The sequence below is a fragment of the Myotis lucifugus genome, unplaced genomic scaffold, assembly GCF_000147115.1.
Source record: "Myotis lucifugus unplaced genomic scaffold, Myoluc2.0 scaffold_189, whole genome shotgun sequence".
NCBI classification, from domain to species: Eukaryota; Metazoa; Chordata; class Mammalia; order Chiroptera; family Vespertilionidae; genus Myotis; species Myotis lucifugus.
The window spans coordinates 539,648-557,985 of NW_005871237.1; the positions used below are offsets into that span (position 1 = coordinate 539,648).

The window sequence follows — 18,338 nt, forward strand, 5'->3', positions numbered from 1 at the left end:
TAGGCTAAATATAGATCTTTAAAGGAAGTTTTTGATTTAGGTTAAATTCTTGACCAATTGATTAGCTAATTTTCAGATTTGACTCACAAGTTATATATAGAAATCTTACTTTAAGTTGAATAAGCTTAAATCAGACTGTATTGAAATTGTTTTGTTTATCTCTCACTAGAGCAGCGGTTCTCAACCTGTGGGTCGAGACCACTTTGGGGGTCGAACGACCCTTTCACAGGGATCGCCTAAGACCATCGGAAAACACATATATAATTGCATATTGTTTTTGTGATTAATCACTAGGCTTTAATTATGTTCAATTTGTAACAATGAAAATACATCCTGCATATCAGATATTTACATTACGATTCATAACAGTAGCAAAATTACAGTTATGAAGTAGCAATGAAAATAATTTTATGGCTGGGGGTCACCACAACATGAGGAACTGTATTAAAGGGTCGTGGCATTAGGAAGGTTGAGAACCACTGCACTAGACTATAAGGCCACTTGTCTATCTTTGGCACCTAGAAGGTGCTCATGAAAACCAGTGGAATGAATGAGGAAATGCATGAATGAGTGCACGAATGAATGAACTTTTACCAGTATCTGAAAGACTCCTTGCCTATTGCTGACTAAGTCAATGGATGACTTATAAATGAGCAAACCTCCGACTTATCGATTTGTTTTTGTAAATAGTTCCTGGATTTTTGTTACCGCTGTGCTATAAAGACTGAAGTTATGGGTTTCTAGACAATGTGTTCTAGTTTGCTTCACCACAGACTATACTCATGGCCCCAGCTAACCATGCCATAGATGTAACCTTGTGGTCACCCTGGGGAGCAGTGTAGCTAAGGACCTCAGAAGAGACAAAGGCTTTAGTGATAAAATACTAAACTCAGGTTCATCTACTAAAGCAGCGATTCTCCACCTTTTTCATCTCGTGGCACACATAAACTACTTACTAAAATTCTGCGGCACACCAAAAATATATAATTTTTACCCATCTTCCAAAAACAAACAAGAAAGGTATAATAATTTCATTCATTCACACTGGACAGCTGTTGCTGTGTTTCCTGTTGTCATTTTTTTTAATTTCACAATCTAAGGGAAAAAGGGGTCAGTGGCCCTGACTAAATAGTCAGGGATTACATGTTTTAAAAATCCTTGTGGCACACCAGCTGAAAATCGCTGTACCAAAGAAAACATGTTAAGAAATTGTCAATAAAGGTGAGTTATCAAAATTTTGTAAAGTTTAGCATATTGAAAAATGATCTGGAAATATATTTCTGATATTTTTAATTATATTACAGTCTGAACCAGAGTTTCATAACACATTCTGAGTTTAATTGGGTAGGTGGTTTACATTAGCCACTGCGTAAGCCTAAGTGATTATTCATTTAGTGATACTGAAAAGGTATTTCCTAACTTACCACCATTTTGAGGAGAGACATAACCGTAGCATGAATTGTGTTTCTTAAAGAGTTAAGGAAATGTAAGCTGAAGGTGAAAATAGTGGTGTCACCTGCTTTATTCCCTGTAGGATTTTAAATTTCAGACTTGGGTTTCTTAACCTGTCTGTTCCAGTGCCGTTTGTCCCTGGGAGGTTCTGAGGGACTTTGGTGTGTGTGACTTTGCACCTTTCAAATTGTCTGCTCGCCGGCTGCACACGGCAGGCCTTTTCACCGGGACGCCACCTGCCTCATCTGCCTCGCTGTTCCTCTAGTGCAGGGGTCCTCAAACTACGGCCCGCGGGCCACATGCAAATACAAATATTGTATTTGTTCCCGTTTTGTTTTTTTTACTTCAAAATAAGATATGTGCAGTGTGCATAGGAATTTGTTCATAGTTTTTTTTTTTTAACTATAGTCCGGCCCTCCAACGGACAGTGAACTGGCCCCCTGTTTAAAAAGTTTGAGGACCCCTGCTCTAGTGAATATTCTAGGAGAGGCCCCAGATATTTCCTTTAAGATTAAGTTTTGTCTCATTTCAAAAATGAAGTTCTGGTTCCCTTGTGTGTGTGGTCTTTATAATTTTCCCATGTTTTCTCCAGCGTGGGGTTCTGCCTGAAAAGATATTGATTATTTTTTTTCTTGGGAATGAGTAGATCATGAGCTAAGTCCATGTGCTGATATTTAGTTGTCTCTTTTAATAAGTACTAAATCTTGTCCCTGGACAGATAGAAGGGAAGTGTGCAGGACACTATCGATATTACCCAGAGGCTTGGTTCAGGCCAGGGAAGCCCAGCCCACCTTCTCCGTTAGGCGTTCTGGAGGACACAGATGACTCTGTCTTCAGAGTCTACATGAATTAAGGGGAGCTGTCATTATAAAGACACACGAACATGAGCTTTGGACTTAAAAGCACTTCACTGGGGAAGTATGGCCTGACCCCTTTATCCAGAAGTTACATCCAAAACAGACCAAGGGTGAGACACAAATCATTCGAAACCCTCTCATTAAATATTTAATCTGGTTTTCCTTTTTCTCCCTACTCCCACCCTGACTCAGCAGAAGGTTAGGATTCCTTGACTGGTCCTCACAATAGATTTACTGTTAAAAAATACTCTGCCAGAGGCCAGGCACCCTCTGAATTGGTCATTTAATTCAACCACGTAGATGGCTTGATGGATTGCTCAGGGCACTCACATGTGGTTGTGTCACTATGCTCTGTGTTCTGCCTTCCTTTCTCTCCTTGCTGGGAGGTGCCAGGGAGCAAGCCCGCAGGCCTCCAGGAATAGAGATCCTGGCCAAGGCTCTGCAGAGTGAGCTGTTTGGGCACGTCTGGCTCCTCGGTGAGACTGGGAACCCTGGAAGGCAAAAGCCACGCCTTCCTCCGCTCCGGGTCCCATTCACTCAGCAGACATATGTGGAACACCTGGTGTGCCGGCCCCAGAGCAGGCCCTGGGAATAGAAAGGTGATGGGGATGTACTCCTGGCTCTCAAAGAAACGCTGTTTATGACGAAAGAAACGTAGGGAGCATCATCATAATGGCTACATAGCATCAGTTTAACACTCACCGTGTGCCAGGTTTTGTGTTAGATGTTTAATAAGGACCACCCCAATGAAGCTGTGACATGGGGCTGTTGGCACCTCCATTTTGCCATTGAAATAACAGGTCTCGAAAAATCACTTAATTGATACACAGACTGTAACAAGATCATTTGAAAACAGGCAGTTCGATTTTAATGTTTAAACTCTTAACCACTAAATTATATAGCCTAGGAGCGGTGATAGATGACTAAAGATATTATGAAATCATAGAGAAGGGAAGATATAATGTTTTTATTTGGGGTTCAAGGCCAAGTTACAAGAAAGTTTTCACAGAGTAACATGTAGGATCGTCAAAACCAGGCAAGAGAAGGAGAGTCCAGGCAGAGGGGACGGCTTGGGGAAAGCACAGGGACCTGCGAGGTTCCGAGCAGGCTGAGGATGTGGTCTGAGATTTGTGCAATGTAAAGCACAGTAGTTAGACAGAGGAAATGGTGGGTAACTAGAAAAATTTGAACTCCAGCCCCAGTCGGTGTGCTCAGTGGTTAGAGCCACAACCCATGCATTTCAGAGTCAGGGCTTCAATTCCCGTTCAAGGGCACACATACCTCTGTTGCAGGTTTGATCCCCAGCCCCTGTCTGGATTCCTGCAGGAGTCAACCAATTGATATCACTCCCTCCCTCCCTCCCTTCCCCTCCCTTCCTTTCACTCTCTAAGAATCAATGGAAAATATATCCTCAGGTGAGAATTCACCAAATAAATAAATAAATAAATAAATAAATAATGCGAACTTCAGGCTGAAAAAATATAGCAAGTGTTTGATGGGTTTTAATCAGAGGAAGGGCATAATTAGATCTTTATTTGTTTATTAAATTCTAATGACATACAGAATAGAGCCTTGGATGAACCCCCAGTAATGACTTCAGTGACACTGTTGTCCTGGAAGCAATATCAACTTACTATAACTCCTTTTTAAATCTTGTAATATGTATTAAGCATCTTTAAAAAGGTCAATATTTTTAGCTTAGTAATTTCATGTCTGGGAATTTATGTTAAGGAAACAACACAGAATGCACGATAAGCCTTTAGACCAGCATTGGTGGTCATCATTCAGTGTTAGAACATACTAATGAAATGGAATGAATAAGTAAATAATTGAATGACTGGTGGGAAAGAGTGGGAATATTGGAAACCATAATAGAAGAGTGGTTAATATACATTCACTGGGGAGTTATTGTGAATCCAGTTATAATGATGGTCTTGAAAATTTTTATGGTAACAGGAAAAAAAAGTAGAAAAGATACTTTATTATTATAGACTGGAGGCCTGGTGCACGAAATTTGTGCACTGGGGGAGGGGGGGGGGGAGGTGTCCCTCAGCCCAGCCTGCATCCTCTTCAATCTGGGACCCCTCAGGGCGGCAGTCGGACATCCCTCTCACAATGGGGGACTGCTGGCTCCCAACCACTCGCCTGCCTGCCTGCCTGATTGCCCCTAACCGCTTCTGCCTGCCAGCCTGATCACCCCTAACCACTCCCCTGCCAGCCTGATTGATGCCTAACTGCTCCCCTGCCAGCCCAGTTGCCCCTAACTGCCCTCCCCTGCCGGCCCAGTTCCCCCCAACTCCCTTCCCCTGCCAGCCTGGTTGCCCCTAACTGCCCTCCCCTGCTGGCCTGATCACCCACAACTACCCTCCCCTGCCGGCCATCTTGTGGCTATGGGCGCTGCCACCTTTGAGGGCGGGGCAGTCAATTAGCATATTCCCTCCTTATTGGCTGTGGGCGCTGCCATCTTTGCGACCGCGTGAGGGTCAATTAGCATATTCCCTCTTTATTAGATAGGATTGATTCCAACTCATACCTATGTTTACATAACAAACTTGAAGAAATACAGCAAATTATAATGGTGGGGTTTTGTCCTTCTCTATTTTCTCAATATCCTTCAGTGTATTTAATTCATTTATATAATAGGAAAAAGTAAAACTTTTGGACTATTAATTTTGCACTTTTGTTTGAGGTATCTGATAGATCAAAGTGACAATAAATATTAGACAATTAGAAATAGACTTGGTATTCAACTCTGGGTTTACACATCGGAGATATTCAATAAGTGTCAACTGAATGGAAGTTCTAACCATTTTTCTTTCTTTTGGGTCAAAATCCTATTAAAATGCATTAGAAGTTTTACCATCATTTGAACAAGGCTTATATTAATGGGGGGCGGGGGGACTCTTTCCTTTTTCAACTCCAAACCTAAAACCATTGAAGGGAATCACCTTTCATGCAAAAGTAAATTTAACCGGCCAATCTCAAGTAACATAGAAATACTTTATTTCAAACATGTATCATTTCATAAAGTTACTTTTTCATGTTGTACAAAGAGAACATTGATCGCTTGCCTTCATGCCAGTATCATTTTTCTTCCGTAGCCATTCTTACTCAAGGGTCCAGGGTCTGCTCTCACTGTTTTCAAATTCAATGAAATAGAAGCCAGAGGCATATTTAACCTATTGAATGTTGGCGAATTTCGAACTCTTGAACCATTTGATTATCCAGGTATTTTCTAATGAGAGGGCTTCAGTCCATTAGTCTATGTGCCAGCACACTAACTGTGTGCCTCAGCAGGTGTGCTTCGGTTTAAGATCGCTTCTTTGGGGGTGCAGAGTGGTATTTAGAAGAAAGGGTTGTTTTTCACTCTGACTGCAATAAATTGGAAACATGCTTACAGTCGGGGTGGGGGCAGCGTGTGATGGTCCTCTCATTGTTTCTGTGCCGTGAGGACAGGGACCATGACCCAGCACTCAGCTCCTCAAGGGCCTCTTTCACTAGTCGTATCTATCGTATCTATCACATCACGCTGGCTCGAGGGATCTGAAACACGAACGTGACAGTAAACAGTCAGCAACTTGAAATAGGCTTGCTGTTCAGCTCTGGGTTTATTCATTTCCTAGTGGGCGTTGGATTAGTTCATCCAATACCACGAGTAGTGGGACCCCACCGAAGTGGAACTTCGGTAATTTCGTGTATGATGTGATATGGCCAGGAAGTAGGGACGTAAGAAATGCCCGCGGCCTACGGCACCATGTTCGGCGCCCCTCCAAATCAGGAGTCACTCGGAGGGCGATCTCATGGCCAGAGCGAGGGCCTTCAAAATCACATCAACCTGCATCTGCCCAGCACTTTCTACGGGGAAGGCGATGGAATTAGGGTCCATAGAGACCAAAAAGAAAAGAAAAGCACAATGTGTCCTTTTCACGCAAGGGATTTGCCATTATAAACAGTGTCTGGGGGGGGAGGAATAAATCATGATAACATTATGGGACATTTACTGTGTGTTAGGTACCGTTCTGTGTGCTGTGTGTCATCCGGTTAATGCTGTCATCCACCCTCCCAGACAGGTACAAGGACCGTGTTTATCTTCTAGATCTGGAAACTGAGGCCCAAGGGAATCCAGAGTCTTTGCGACTTCAGACCCAGGCGTTCTGACTCCAGAGTCCTTTTAAGCATTACGCTACTAGTATATTGCCTCCCACACAAATTTTATATTTCCGGACCTCTGGGGGAAGGGGGAAGAAAAATGTAAGAGTATGCTGGGCAGAGCACAGCTTGTCTGTGATGGATTCCTTCTACCTGATCACTTGCATTCTTGTAAAATTTGAAATACACAGAGAATCTTCTTGTTTGTTCTCAACTATTTGGCCTAGGCTGGCGTGGAGTGCTCTTATCATGCAAACCTGTCTTTAATCTGATCCTAAATATTCTTGACTTGGGGCTAAGTGGACCGAACGGATGATTTTTGCTTGGGTTCTAAAGACTGAGCCCAGAAATATTTTCTTTCTGGACTTGCTACCTGAAATATGGTCAGCTGAGCAGTTACCGGCTGGCCTTTGATCCCGTTAGAGAGTTCTGAATTGGTGGCCCGGATCCTTGAATGAAATCTGATAGTAAAATAACACCAAGCTCAAGTCACAGAAGAGTGTAGTGTAATATATATGGTCAGAAAAAACAAGATTTGGGAAAAATAAAATGAGCTTCAATTGGCTTCTTTGCTCACTGGGGACTTTCTTTCCACTCTTCACCCGCCTCTTCACATAGCAGAGGCACAGCCAGCACAAAACCTCTGACTCCAACCGAGATTTTAGGAGCTATGGGAGCTTGAGAAACAGCAGCGCTCCTCATCACGAACAAAATTGAGTTTCTCAGAGTCAGGTACTGCTCTGATGTCATCTTCCCACACCATGTTATCTTCCAAGAATTTTCGCTTCATCACATTTGGCCTCTTTTGAGGGAGGCCGGACCCGTGGCCTTGGGCTCACAGCTGGACTGTTTCATCGCAGTCCTCGTGTTTCCTTAAGAGGGGTCTGTGGGCCTTTTCTCTCTGCCCTCTCCCCAGGGGCCAGCTTTCAGCAATTACAGGAACTACGTCAGCTGTTACAGAAACACAGTAGTTCAGCTCGTTTACGGATTCACTTAGCCAGTGTTTATTGGCAGCTTCCTATGTGCCCGAGCCTGCCCTGGACTGGGGTGAGAGTGAATGCCTCCTTAAATTCCATGCCTACGTGTCTCACTTGCCTCATCCTACTCCTGGCCTTGTGCCCGAGTACGGTGTAGGACACCAGGCTCACAGAGCTGATAAAGGTATGGCCTTTACCCCCCATACCGACAGTCCAGTGGCAGACACACAGTGAACCAGTGGATGTTGTTGTTACTGTCTCAAACTGTAAATTAAGCCATTCTACACATTTTTTTCCACTTTGAGTAGCTGACTTACGTAATGAACCCAAAACAGAAAAAACAAACAAACAAAAAAACCCCCCACACACAGTTTGGATATATGATTTCCTTTAAAATTGCTTACAGATTTGGCTGAAAGAAAAAATTCAGATATTACCAAACTCTCAGGATTAACCTAGGGAAGACTGTTTTAAATGCTGTTATTCACCAACTGAGTAGAAGAGTAACACTCTTCTTTTTTTGTTTTAATGAGAATAATTATAATAGACACAGAGGTGAAAGTAAGTCAACTGTAAGTGGTCATACCATCTCATTGCTTTGAAAGTGCTTTCTTAAAATTATAGTCAGTCAAATAGTTATTTTGAGAAGGGAGAATGAATTTCCCTTTTGGTTTCTAACTTAGCTTTTTTGGAATCGCACCGCAAAACTCCTTTGTGACAATATCGAGATGGGAGACAGGATGTAGGCATGCATTTTTATTGCCCGGGGTTTTGTAACTCCTGAGCAAGCATGATGTTTCTTCACCCTGCTTACCTTTCCTCCCTCTTCTTAATAAAGTCTGATTTGGATGTCGGGAGAGCCATTCAGACTGTTCAATCACGTGTTCGCTTCTGTCCAGCCTGTGTTGACCTTTGGTGCATATATCTAGTATTTGGAAAGGTCCTTCTGGTCAAAGATGTTTCTTTTATTAGGTGTGCTGGCCTTCTGTTGTGTTGCATACTACATTCTCCTATTTCTAGACAGTGGACTTTTTAAGATGTAAATAACTTAGGAACAAGTTTCTATTACATTTTAAAATATTCTTTCTTAATTTCTTCTTAATTACAGAGCAAAGAGATTGCATTTCAACTTCATGAGGATTTAATGAAGGTTCTTAATGAGCTGTATACGGTAAGCACGTAATCTTTCTTCTTTTGCAAGACTCTTTGGTTTAGAATTATGGTTTGCAGAAATACTGCTTTTATTAGAACTCATTCCAAGCTAGGGTGTTGACGGATGCTTGTCCGGTTGAAATAATGAACCAAGTGGATAGATGCACACTGCTGTATTCTTTTGCCATTGCCTCCCAATTTGGGGAGACTGCATTCAGGTAAGTATGTATATGCAGTTATCACACTTTAAGAAACTAGATTATAGGTGTTCTAATATGACATGTTTTTAATTGGTTGGATCATATGTGATCTGTACATTTTTTTCAATTCCAGATACTTGGTTTTAAATTGTTACCATTCTTAAATTAGCCATTCTGGTATTTGAGAAATTTAGAATTGCTTTATTCTGGTACTTAAAAAAATTTTTTCCGCTTCAGTGAAATTGTTTAGGACTTACTAGATTAAAATTCGTTTTGGGGAGGTATCTTTTTTTTTTTTTTAATTGATCTCAGAGAGAGGAAGAGGGAGAGAGAGAGAGAGAAAGAGAGAGAGAGAGAGAGGAACATTGATGTGAGAGAAACATCGATTGGTTGCTTCCAGCATGTGCCCTTACTGGGGATCGAACTGGAAACCTGGGTATGTGCCCTGACTGGGAATTGAACCTGCCACCTTTTGGTATATGGAACTCTGCTCCAACGAACTGAGCCACTCCAGCCAGGGCAGGAGGTTTCTATTTTTGTCAATAATTTGCTTTTCTGAATTTACATTTTATTCAGGCCACTGTGTATAAATTACATAACTCAAAATTATTTTAAGAAAACCAAAATCAATGAGGTTACAAGTTGGAATTAGTCATATGTCTATGTAAATTTGTTTTCCATTTAATGATCATACTATTAAATGCAAATTCCCTTTGGAGGAATTTGATGAGTTTTTATTTTATAACACATAATAACTTAATGAGAACTGAAAAGTAATAATCTGTTCTAACTATAGATATTTGTATTTGCACTGCACAAGATTATTTGAATTTTTCTTAACAGGCAAATTAAACCTGAAACTTAGTATTAAAATGTTTCTTGATTTACAATTTCTTTTGTTCCCAAAAATCCATGTGTGTAATATGCAGTTTGGGGAATTAAATTGTTTGTAATGCTCCATTGATACTTGCTAATTAAAAGAACCCATAGTTTTAAACTTTTTTGAAATTAGTGCTATTCTTATAAAACTCACTTTCCAATTTTTTGTGTGATACGTTTATATTTTTTGTAGCATGTTTGCTACACCTGTGGTTATGAATTTAATGGACAGTTTTATGTGTTAGTTCCTCTTTCAGAAACTTTCAACTTTATCTACAAAAGACTCTTGTTATAAGGTCATATCCATATTAAAAAATACCTAATGAAGTAGAGTTGATTGTAAAGACCATTTATTAGCCTGTGGTTTATTAATTTCTGACAACCCCAGGCATCAACCATTTCCAGAAACACTGGATCTAGAATTTAACAGTTAAATGAGCATTGTGCCCCTGAGACCTCCAGAAAAGAAACCGTATCTCATCTTCCATTGAACCATTTTACGATGAGGGCTTCATGGCACTTCTTCGGGACTCCCTTTGTTTGGGCATTGTTTAAAAAAAAAAAATCTGGTGGTTGTCATGGCAGTCAGAGACAAGAGCCTGTTGATTATGGTCTGAAATTAGTAGTACTAGTCAAAACAGTGGTGGCAAAGATAAACTTAATCGTTGAATATGAGAAGTCAGTAAACTGTTATGAAAACTTTATCTCAGTGAGAGATGTGTATAGTGAAATTTTTCCTGGATTCAGCCTATCAAGTGGACTCAGACATTTAGCAAACTGCGTGGTTGAATCAAGTCAGCTGCCACCTCCTCAGAACTCTCATCAGGATTAGTCTGAAAGCCTGAGGGAGCCAGGTCTTAGGAATGGCCGCCAGAGTTCAAATGACCCTGTCAGAGTCACTGACCTCTCAGAATCAGCTGAGGAATTAAAGGGTAGAGGAGACAAGCAATGAGTTATTATTATTGTTTTCTTTTTTTAATCCTCACCCGAGGATATTTTTTCCCATTGATTTTTAGAGAGAGTGGAAGGGAGGGAAGGGAAGGGGGGGAAGAAAGAGAGAAACATTGATGCCAGAGAGACTGGTTGCCTCCTGCACACGCCCAGACTGGGCTGTGAATTGAAACCTGTAACCCAGGTAGATGCCCTTGATCGGGAATTGAACCCATGACCAAGATCCTTTGGTCCAAGGGCTGACACTGTTAACCATTAGCCACACTGGCCAGGGCAGCAATGACTTTTTAATTAGGTACACTGTAGAGCACTTTGAGTTCTTAAAAAAAATTTTTTTTTACTTTATCCAGAGTGCATGCTCAGCTGGGGTCAGAGTTCATGTTTTGCAGGCAAAAGACCTTCATGTCACACACACACACACACAACATACACATACGTCTTTTACTCAAAAAGATGATGCTTGGTTTCTCTGACACTTTATGTTCGGATATACAAATTCTGTCTTGTTCAAATGAAATCTATCCATTATTTGTACTGTTTACATTCAGAAAGTGAGAAAAGGTGAGGAGTATTTGATCAGTGGGCCAGGAGTTGGGAAAACGTAGTTTAGGTTCCTTATTCAACTACTGACTGACCATGAACAAATAACCTTCTGATTTGCACCATGCTTAGAATTTTGTACAACCAATCTATACTAATAAAAGGGTAATATGCTAATTAGACCGGATAGACCGGACATCTTCCGGTTGTCCAGTCCTCCTTCCGGACAAAGCCATAGTGGCAGTGGGGGCCAAGGCAGAGGCGGTTAGGGGCAATCAGGCTGGCAGGGGAGCAGTTAGGGGCCATCAGGCCAGCAGGGGAGGGCAGTTAGGGGCAATCAGGCAGGCAGGTAAGCGGTTGGTTAGGAGCCAGCGGTCCTGGATTATGAGAAGGATGTCTGACTACCAGTTTAGGCCTTGTGGGATCGGGCCTAAACCGGCAGTCAAACATCCCCGCAAGGGGTCCCAGATTGGAGAGGGTGCAGGCTGAGCTGAAGGACCCCCTCCCCCCATGTACAAATTTTGTGCACCAGGCCTCTAGTCTATATATATAAAAGCCTAATATGCAAATTATCCCCAGGGGATTTCAACTGGGAGACCGATCGCTGGCTGTGGTGGCTGAGCTGACCACCAGTGGGCGGCACAGAATGAAGGAAGGCCCTGGCCAGCAGCCAGCAGCCAGGGAAGGGAGGCCCCAGCTGGCAGCTGGAAGACTCCAGCTGCCTAGGACCCTACCCGTGCACGAATTTCATGCACTGGGCCTCTAGTCTATAATAATAAAAGCGTAATATGCAAATCGACTGAACAGCCAAACAGGGGACCAACCGTCCGGACGACCTCCTGGACGAAGCCCAGGCTGCGAGGGCCTACCCTTGCACAAATTTCGTGCATCAGGCCTCTAGTGATGTAATCATGATTTCTGAATGACAGGTGTAAAATAAGTAGCCTCAGGGAATTGAGGATGCTGTTTAATGGCCTTTTCAGACAGATATTCACTCCTTCCCTTCTCTTTGTCCTGGATACTCCTTGGGAGTTGACAGTGAACATTCTGAGTATATGACCTTCCTTCTACCAGGGGAGAGCTTGGTACTACATTAGAGTCGACCCTAGTGGTGGGCAGCAGCCTCTTGTGTGGACTTCTTTACCTTAAAATATTTCTCCCAGAGGTCTGCTTATTATGCCGAACATTATGCCAGAAAGCTTTGTCTTAAATAAAATGTAAACGGCCAGGAAGAACAGGAAGAGATCCTTTAGGATCATTATACCAGTACCTTAGTGTGGACCAGATTTTTCAGATCCTCTGAGCACAGGTTGTGCGCATCAGGCATAAAGGCGTGGCCTTCTGAGCAGGGAAGATGGGGTGGCGGCTGCAGAGCGCCGTCTGGAAGAGGAGGGAAGGTTTCCAGTATTTTGCCTCAGTCTTGCCTGTATTTGCAGAAACAGGGCCTCCGAATGGTTTCAAGCCTCCGTTTCAATTCGTAGACCACAAGGGTCAGCCACAGCAGTTAGGATTCGTTTGGCTTTGAGTGACAGGAACTCAAAAATAACAGCATAAACAAAATAGAGGTTTACAGTGCCTCTCACATAAAAGAAGTTCAGAGACTGGCACCCCTGGGCTGGTCAGGAGGTTACATAAAGCCATCTGAGATCAGGCTCCTCTGAATCCACTGCTCAGAGAAACCTAATCGTAACTTCTGTCCTCATAACTCAGGTTCGTTCTTAGAGCTCCATCTGCATTGTACATCTGCATGGAGAAAGGGAAGAAGGGCGGAGCCCCATCTCTTAAGGGGACTTACTGAAAGTCTCGTGTAACACTTTCACCTACGTCTCATTGGCCAGAACTTAGAACATGGTTCCACCATGCTTTTAGCTAGCTGTCCAGATCATTCCTCACCAGTTACAAATTGGGGATTCTGTTCATTTGAGAGAGAAGGGGAGGTATTTGTAAGTGACGAGCCATGCTGTCAGTGTAGCTAACATTTATGCATGCTTATTAGGTATGTGGTAGTTATTGTGCTAAGCACGTTGGTGCTTGCCTTATCTCATGCAGTCCTCACAGTATCTCTATGAGGTACTTACTGTCATTATTCCCATTGTACAGAAAAGAAACTAAGGCTCAGAGAGGCTTGCCCCAGGTTGCACAGTAAGTAGAAGAGTGGGAGCTCAAGTCCAGGTCCAGAGCCCACGCGTTAGTTGCTTTAACAAAAGCATAGGTGAAAAATTAAATATGTGATTCACTGGCAACCTGACTGCTTAGAAATGTTGCTTTAAATGATCTCACAGATGGAACTCATTGGGCTAAAAAGTGAACCAAGATCCTCAGACTCTCTTTCTGGGTCTGATTCACTAGTCTTTTGGGTTTAACTTTTGAAAGAGAATCAAAGTAGGGTTAAGAAAACAGGGAGAGCACTGTGCTATAAGAAACAAAAATGACTGGACTGGCAGTCAGCAAACTCGTATCTGAATTTCAGATCACTTAGCCAACCTGGGGGGCTGTATCACTCTGTGTTCTCCATAACCAAGGGGATGGAAATATATTTATATATTATATACATACTTATATTTACATACATATATGGAGAGAGAGAGAGAGAGAGAGAGAGAGAGAGAGAGAGAGAGAGGCAGTCAACAGCTGGAGGGCCAGATTATAGTTCCATTTCGAGTCCAAAGGCCTAAGAAAGAACCAGGAGAGCCGATGGTGTAAGTCCGAGCATAAGTGCAAGTCCAAAGCCTGAGATGCCCAGGTCTCCCCCTCCCTCAGAGTGAGGCAGTGAGAGCACATTTTCTCCTTCTCAGCCCTTTTGTTCTCTTCAGCCCCTCAACAGATTGGATGAGGCTCGCCCACGTTGTTACAAAGACTATTTATTCAACAAACGTGTTTTTTTTGAGTGCCTGCTACTATGCCAGGCACTTTGAGATGTTCTGGGGATATGGCTGTGAATAAAAACAGACCGTATACTTCCTCTCAAGGCATTCATATTCTAGAGAGGAGAAACAGACAGTGAACAAATAAATGTATAGTGTGACAGGTATGAGTGCTAAGAGGAAAAAGGAATCTGAGTTACTATAGATGATAAAGCAGTCAGAGCCGTGCCAGGCACCTGAAAGCTTAATGAATATTAGAGTCAGTGTCATCTCTGTCATCAGGGGAGTGGAATGATAGCAGCTGCTGCTCTGCCTCTCAGATCAGGGATGACACTGGCAGTGATCACAGATGTGTGTGTGGCTTTTCCTTACAGTAGGTGTATATGACGTTTGTACAGAAAGAAAAAGGAAAGTAACTTCCCCTAAGCAAACCCAATCAATAGTAAATGTGAACAGTGCTGTGATTGGTTAGTGGGGACGTAAATACAGAAAAATGGTGACACAAAAGGTTAGAGGAAAGAGGCAAAACAAAATTTGCTTTCCTCAATCTTAAAGGGCTCATCATAAAACTGGTGTACAGTGCTAAGCCTGTCCCCTAATACCAAAATCTCAAAAGGTTATGGTGGACTTTTGTAGTTATTTGACCCTATATTAATGTTTCTTTCCTTTGGGCTTTGCAGCATTAATTTCAGCATTTTTTAAAAAAACACAGCAAACTCTAATAGAGATGAACATAGACGTCATGATAAATCCACATGAAATTGATTGCTAATTATGTGTAATTGATGATCACACTTGCTATATATCAGTGACACACATGGCTAAGCCATAGTCAAGAGCTAATCCATTCTCAAATGCCATTAAACTAAGAGGAGGAAGCTGAGAGAATGAAGATTTATCCAACCCTTATAGGGAGTCAAGACAGTATCCCCATTCCTTTCTCGCAGCAGCCCTATGAGGCAGGTATTCCTAATCCAGTTTTAACAAGTGGGACCAGGGATTCAGAATAATTAGCTCAGGGTCACACAGACAGTAAATAAATGCTCCAAAATCTAAACCCAGTTCCTGCCCGGAGGCCCATCACCTCCCCACTGGGCAGCTGCCTTCGGGAAGGATGTGCAAGGCCAGTGGTGGGAGGAAGGGTAGAACCTGATCTAACAGATAAGACTCAAACTGCATGTTCTGATTGACACTTGTCAAAACTTGATTGACCTTTCCAGACTATTGATACGGGTTACAAAAAGGGCAAACCCAAATGGCTTTGCACATTCGGTTTTTATCTTTAAAACAACATCTCTCATTTACCTCTAGTGTTATATGTGTCAACACCACCTGCTTAGCTGTGTGTTCATGCACAGTGATTACTGCTAAGCTTCCATTACCGGATACCCCATTCACCCTTGTTTTTTCCTTCTGAGCTCTACCTTCGATTTGTCTAACCAAGTTTGATGCCTAGAGAATGGAAGCTGTCCTAGCACAAAGCCAGAGGCTGCCGAGTCTTGTACAGGAGTTACAGTGGGGCCTTGACTTACGAGTTTAATTCGTTCCGAGACCGAGCTTGTTAAGGAGCTCATTAACTCAAATTACTCTATCAACTCAATGCAAAAAATCGGCCTGGTGTCTCAAAAAACTCGTTAGTCAAGGCCCCACTGTATTTGGAAAACAGGGTTGTGGAAAACAGGGTTGCCAAGTGCCCTCATCACCTCTGGCCTTTGTGTACCTTTGAAACACATTTCTCTTTAAAAATGGTAAAATAAAAAGCTAATTATTTTTTAGAGGAGACGGGAGGGAAGGCACTGTTTATTATTTCAAGCCCTTCCCTGCAAACTCCGCCTCGGAGGACTGCTGAAGAAAGCTTTTTTGGCCGGCTTTGTGAGCCTCCCAAGACCCGGAGTTAATGCATTCTTCGCTAAGGCAGAAACATGCCCAAGGCAAGGTGGAGAAGTCATTCCGAGAGAGCCCAAGGTACTTGCCACCCACCCCCTATCAGAAGATTTGTCTCTGAGCCTCAAAGAGGTTTTTTATTTTTATATTTTGGTTAAGTCGTTATTTTAGCTCAAGGGCATTTTAAGTATTTGAAGTATAGATTTCTGTAGTGAAAATGAAAATTCATTCCTTTGAGATGGACTACAAAGAAGTCTGGGTCTTAGAACAAAACACTGAACAAAGAGAAAGAAGGCATAAAGGATATGTAAAAAGCGCCCAAATTAAAAACCTCTTTGGAATACCTCGTTCTCTGCGATGCCACCTGGAAAGCTTTGTTAAAAAGCACTCTATTTAGAGATCTCGGGCTGATGAAGTGTTTCCATATAGCCTTTCCCTGGCTTTCTTACTAGACACTTAGATGGAAAGAAAGAGAGGTGTTGGGATCATAGCACTCGGCCAACTTCTGGGTTCTGATCCTGGTGTTGACAATAGGTTAGCTAATTTATCCTGGCTTCATTTTCCTGCCAAAATGATTGGGATTAATAAAATTCCCATTGCAAGGATCTGTGAGGACAACTGTTTGATTAAAAGCTATATGTGTAGATGTCTCGTAGGACACCCTGCTCATTAATGAGGCCAAGTGCCCCCCAGCTCCTGCTCGGAATTTTCATTTTCTCTCAGAGATTTGAGAATGAGCTCTGATTGGTGCTTATAAACTACAAATAAGACTGTCTTTGAAAAGAAGGGAACAGTATGTACTAGTACTGAAAAAAAAGTATTTGGTTTAGATATGAAAAAGAAAGTGTTAGAAAGTATAGTTTAGTAAAAACAAAAAAATTCTATAGAATGTTTCATATCAAGAGTCCTTCTCAAAGGATATATTATCCAAACTATTAGATTCTGAACTACAGAGTCTGAACTTTTAAATTATTAGAGTGCTTTAATAACAGACATCTTAATCAGGATTTTTTCAATTGGATAATTAAAGGACTTAGCTTTGTTTAGTATGTATATGGTGATATTTAGGTACTAAAATAGTCAGGTACTATTCTAATATTCAGGTACTTTGCACATAATTCTTTAAGTTCTTCTAACAGCCCTTATGGGGTAGTTGAGGCACAGAGAGGTTGAGTACCTTGCCTAAGGTCACACAGCTAGGAAGTCTCAGACCAGGCAGAACTCTTTTTATGGGTGATTATAACATAAGGCAGACCATTTTGTACCAACAGAGAGGTCCAGGCAGAGGGCTTTGGAGATCCAAAGAGACAAATTAATTCCACATTGAGGATTGAGAAAAATTCAGAGGAAAGGGTCTGAAAATGGGCAGGATTTCAGTAATAGGAGAGATGGGGTGGGGGTTGGGGGGGCGGGGTAGGCTTTGGAGGCCAAAGGAGCAAAGTGAGCCAAGTCATACAATTAAGAAGAACACAAGGCATATTCATAGAATTTCCCTCTGCAGCCATATCTAGAGAGAAAGGAAAAATCAGGAGTTGAAAGATTTCAGGAGAATACCAAAATGAGATGATTAAGAACACAGGCATCAAAAGATGGTTGTACATCTACTCCAAAGCAGTTTGAAAACTCAGAAAGTTTTCTTGCACAGCTTAACAGCTCCTCCTCCTCCTCCTCCTCCTCCTCCTCCTCCTCCTCCTCCTCCTCCTCCTCCATAATTGCAGTGAGAAGTATTGGATTTGAGGTTTAGGGTATATGTGTCAAATTCCAAATAATTTTTCATTGAAAGAAAAGGATTCCACATCACACTTTCCCTTTTAGTTGATGCTGCAATTCTAAGGGTTGTGGGGCTTTTAAGATTTCAAACATCTTGTATCTTCTCCTTAAATATTTCAAATACTGAACCATATAACTCATTTATCTAATACATACATGTAATATTGAAGACATGTGACACATTTCCTTGAAAAGAAGTAAATATTTAAAACTGCAGGTGACTGAAATTCTAGTAAATTCATTGGCCTTTCATTATACATGTGCTTTCCCCTCCACATTGCCAACTCCTTGATACTCTGCCACTTCTGCAGCCGCCGTGTTCCGTGTGGCCTGGTTAATATGTATTCATGTGCCAACGCTTGGGTATTTTTTTCAGTAGATTAAACTTGTGTTTCAGTGCCTCTGAAGACTTTTCTGAAAAGCCTTTTGGAAATAAGGACTTTCTGCATGACCTTCTCTCTCACTGACTTTCTCTGTTGACTTGTTGGGCAAGGATTAAGTCTCTTTGCAGCTCCGTTTCTTTGATCCATAAAACAAAAGCCATCCCTCGGCTCTCAGCTTTCAGGTGTATGAGAATAAACAAGTGAGCACAACAGGGCTAAGGCTTACTGTGGCTTAAAGACATGATAGCAGAGAAGGGTGTTTTATTCATTGTACTGGCAT

General features: G+C 42.0%; 1 protein-coding gene across 4 annotated transcripts in view; it reads left to right on the forward strand.

Moving 5' to 3' along the window:
* SRGAP1 (SLIT-ROBO Rho GTPase activating protein 1) overlaps positions 1–18,338 on the forward strand; it is a 257,728-nt gene that overhangs the window by 137,211 nt on the left and 102,179 nt on the right. For 3 of the 4 annotated variants that reach the window (XR_002831209.1, XM_006096847.3, XM_006096848.3), the window contains exon 4: positions 8,544–8,606. Coding sequence is in view for 3 of the 4 variants with exons in the window: in XM_006096847.3 (XP_006096909.1) it covers positions 8,544–8,606 (63 nt within the window). In the remaining variant the exon portion in view is untranslated. Of the gene's footprint in view, positions 1–8,541; positions 8,607–18,338 lie in introns of all 4 variants that reach the window. The other variant, XM_023760672.1, reaches the window with a different exon arrangement.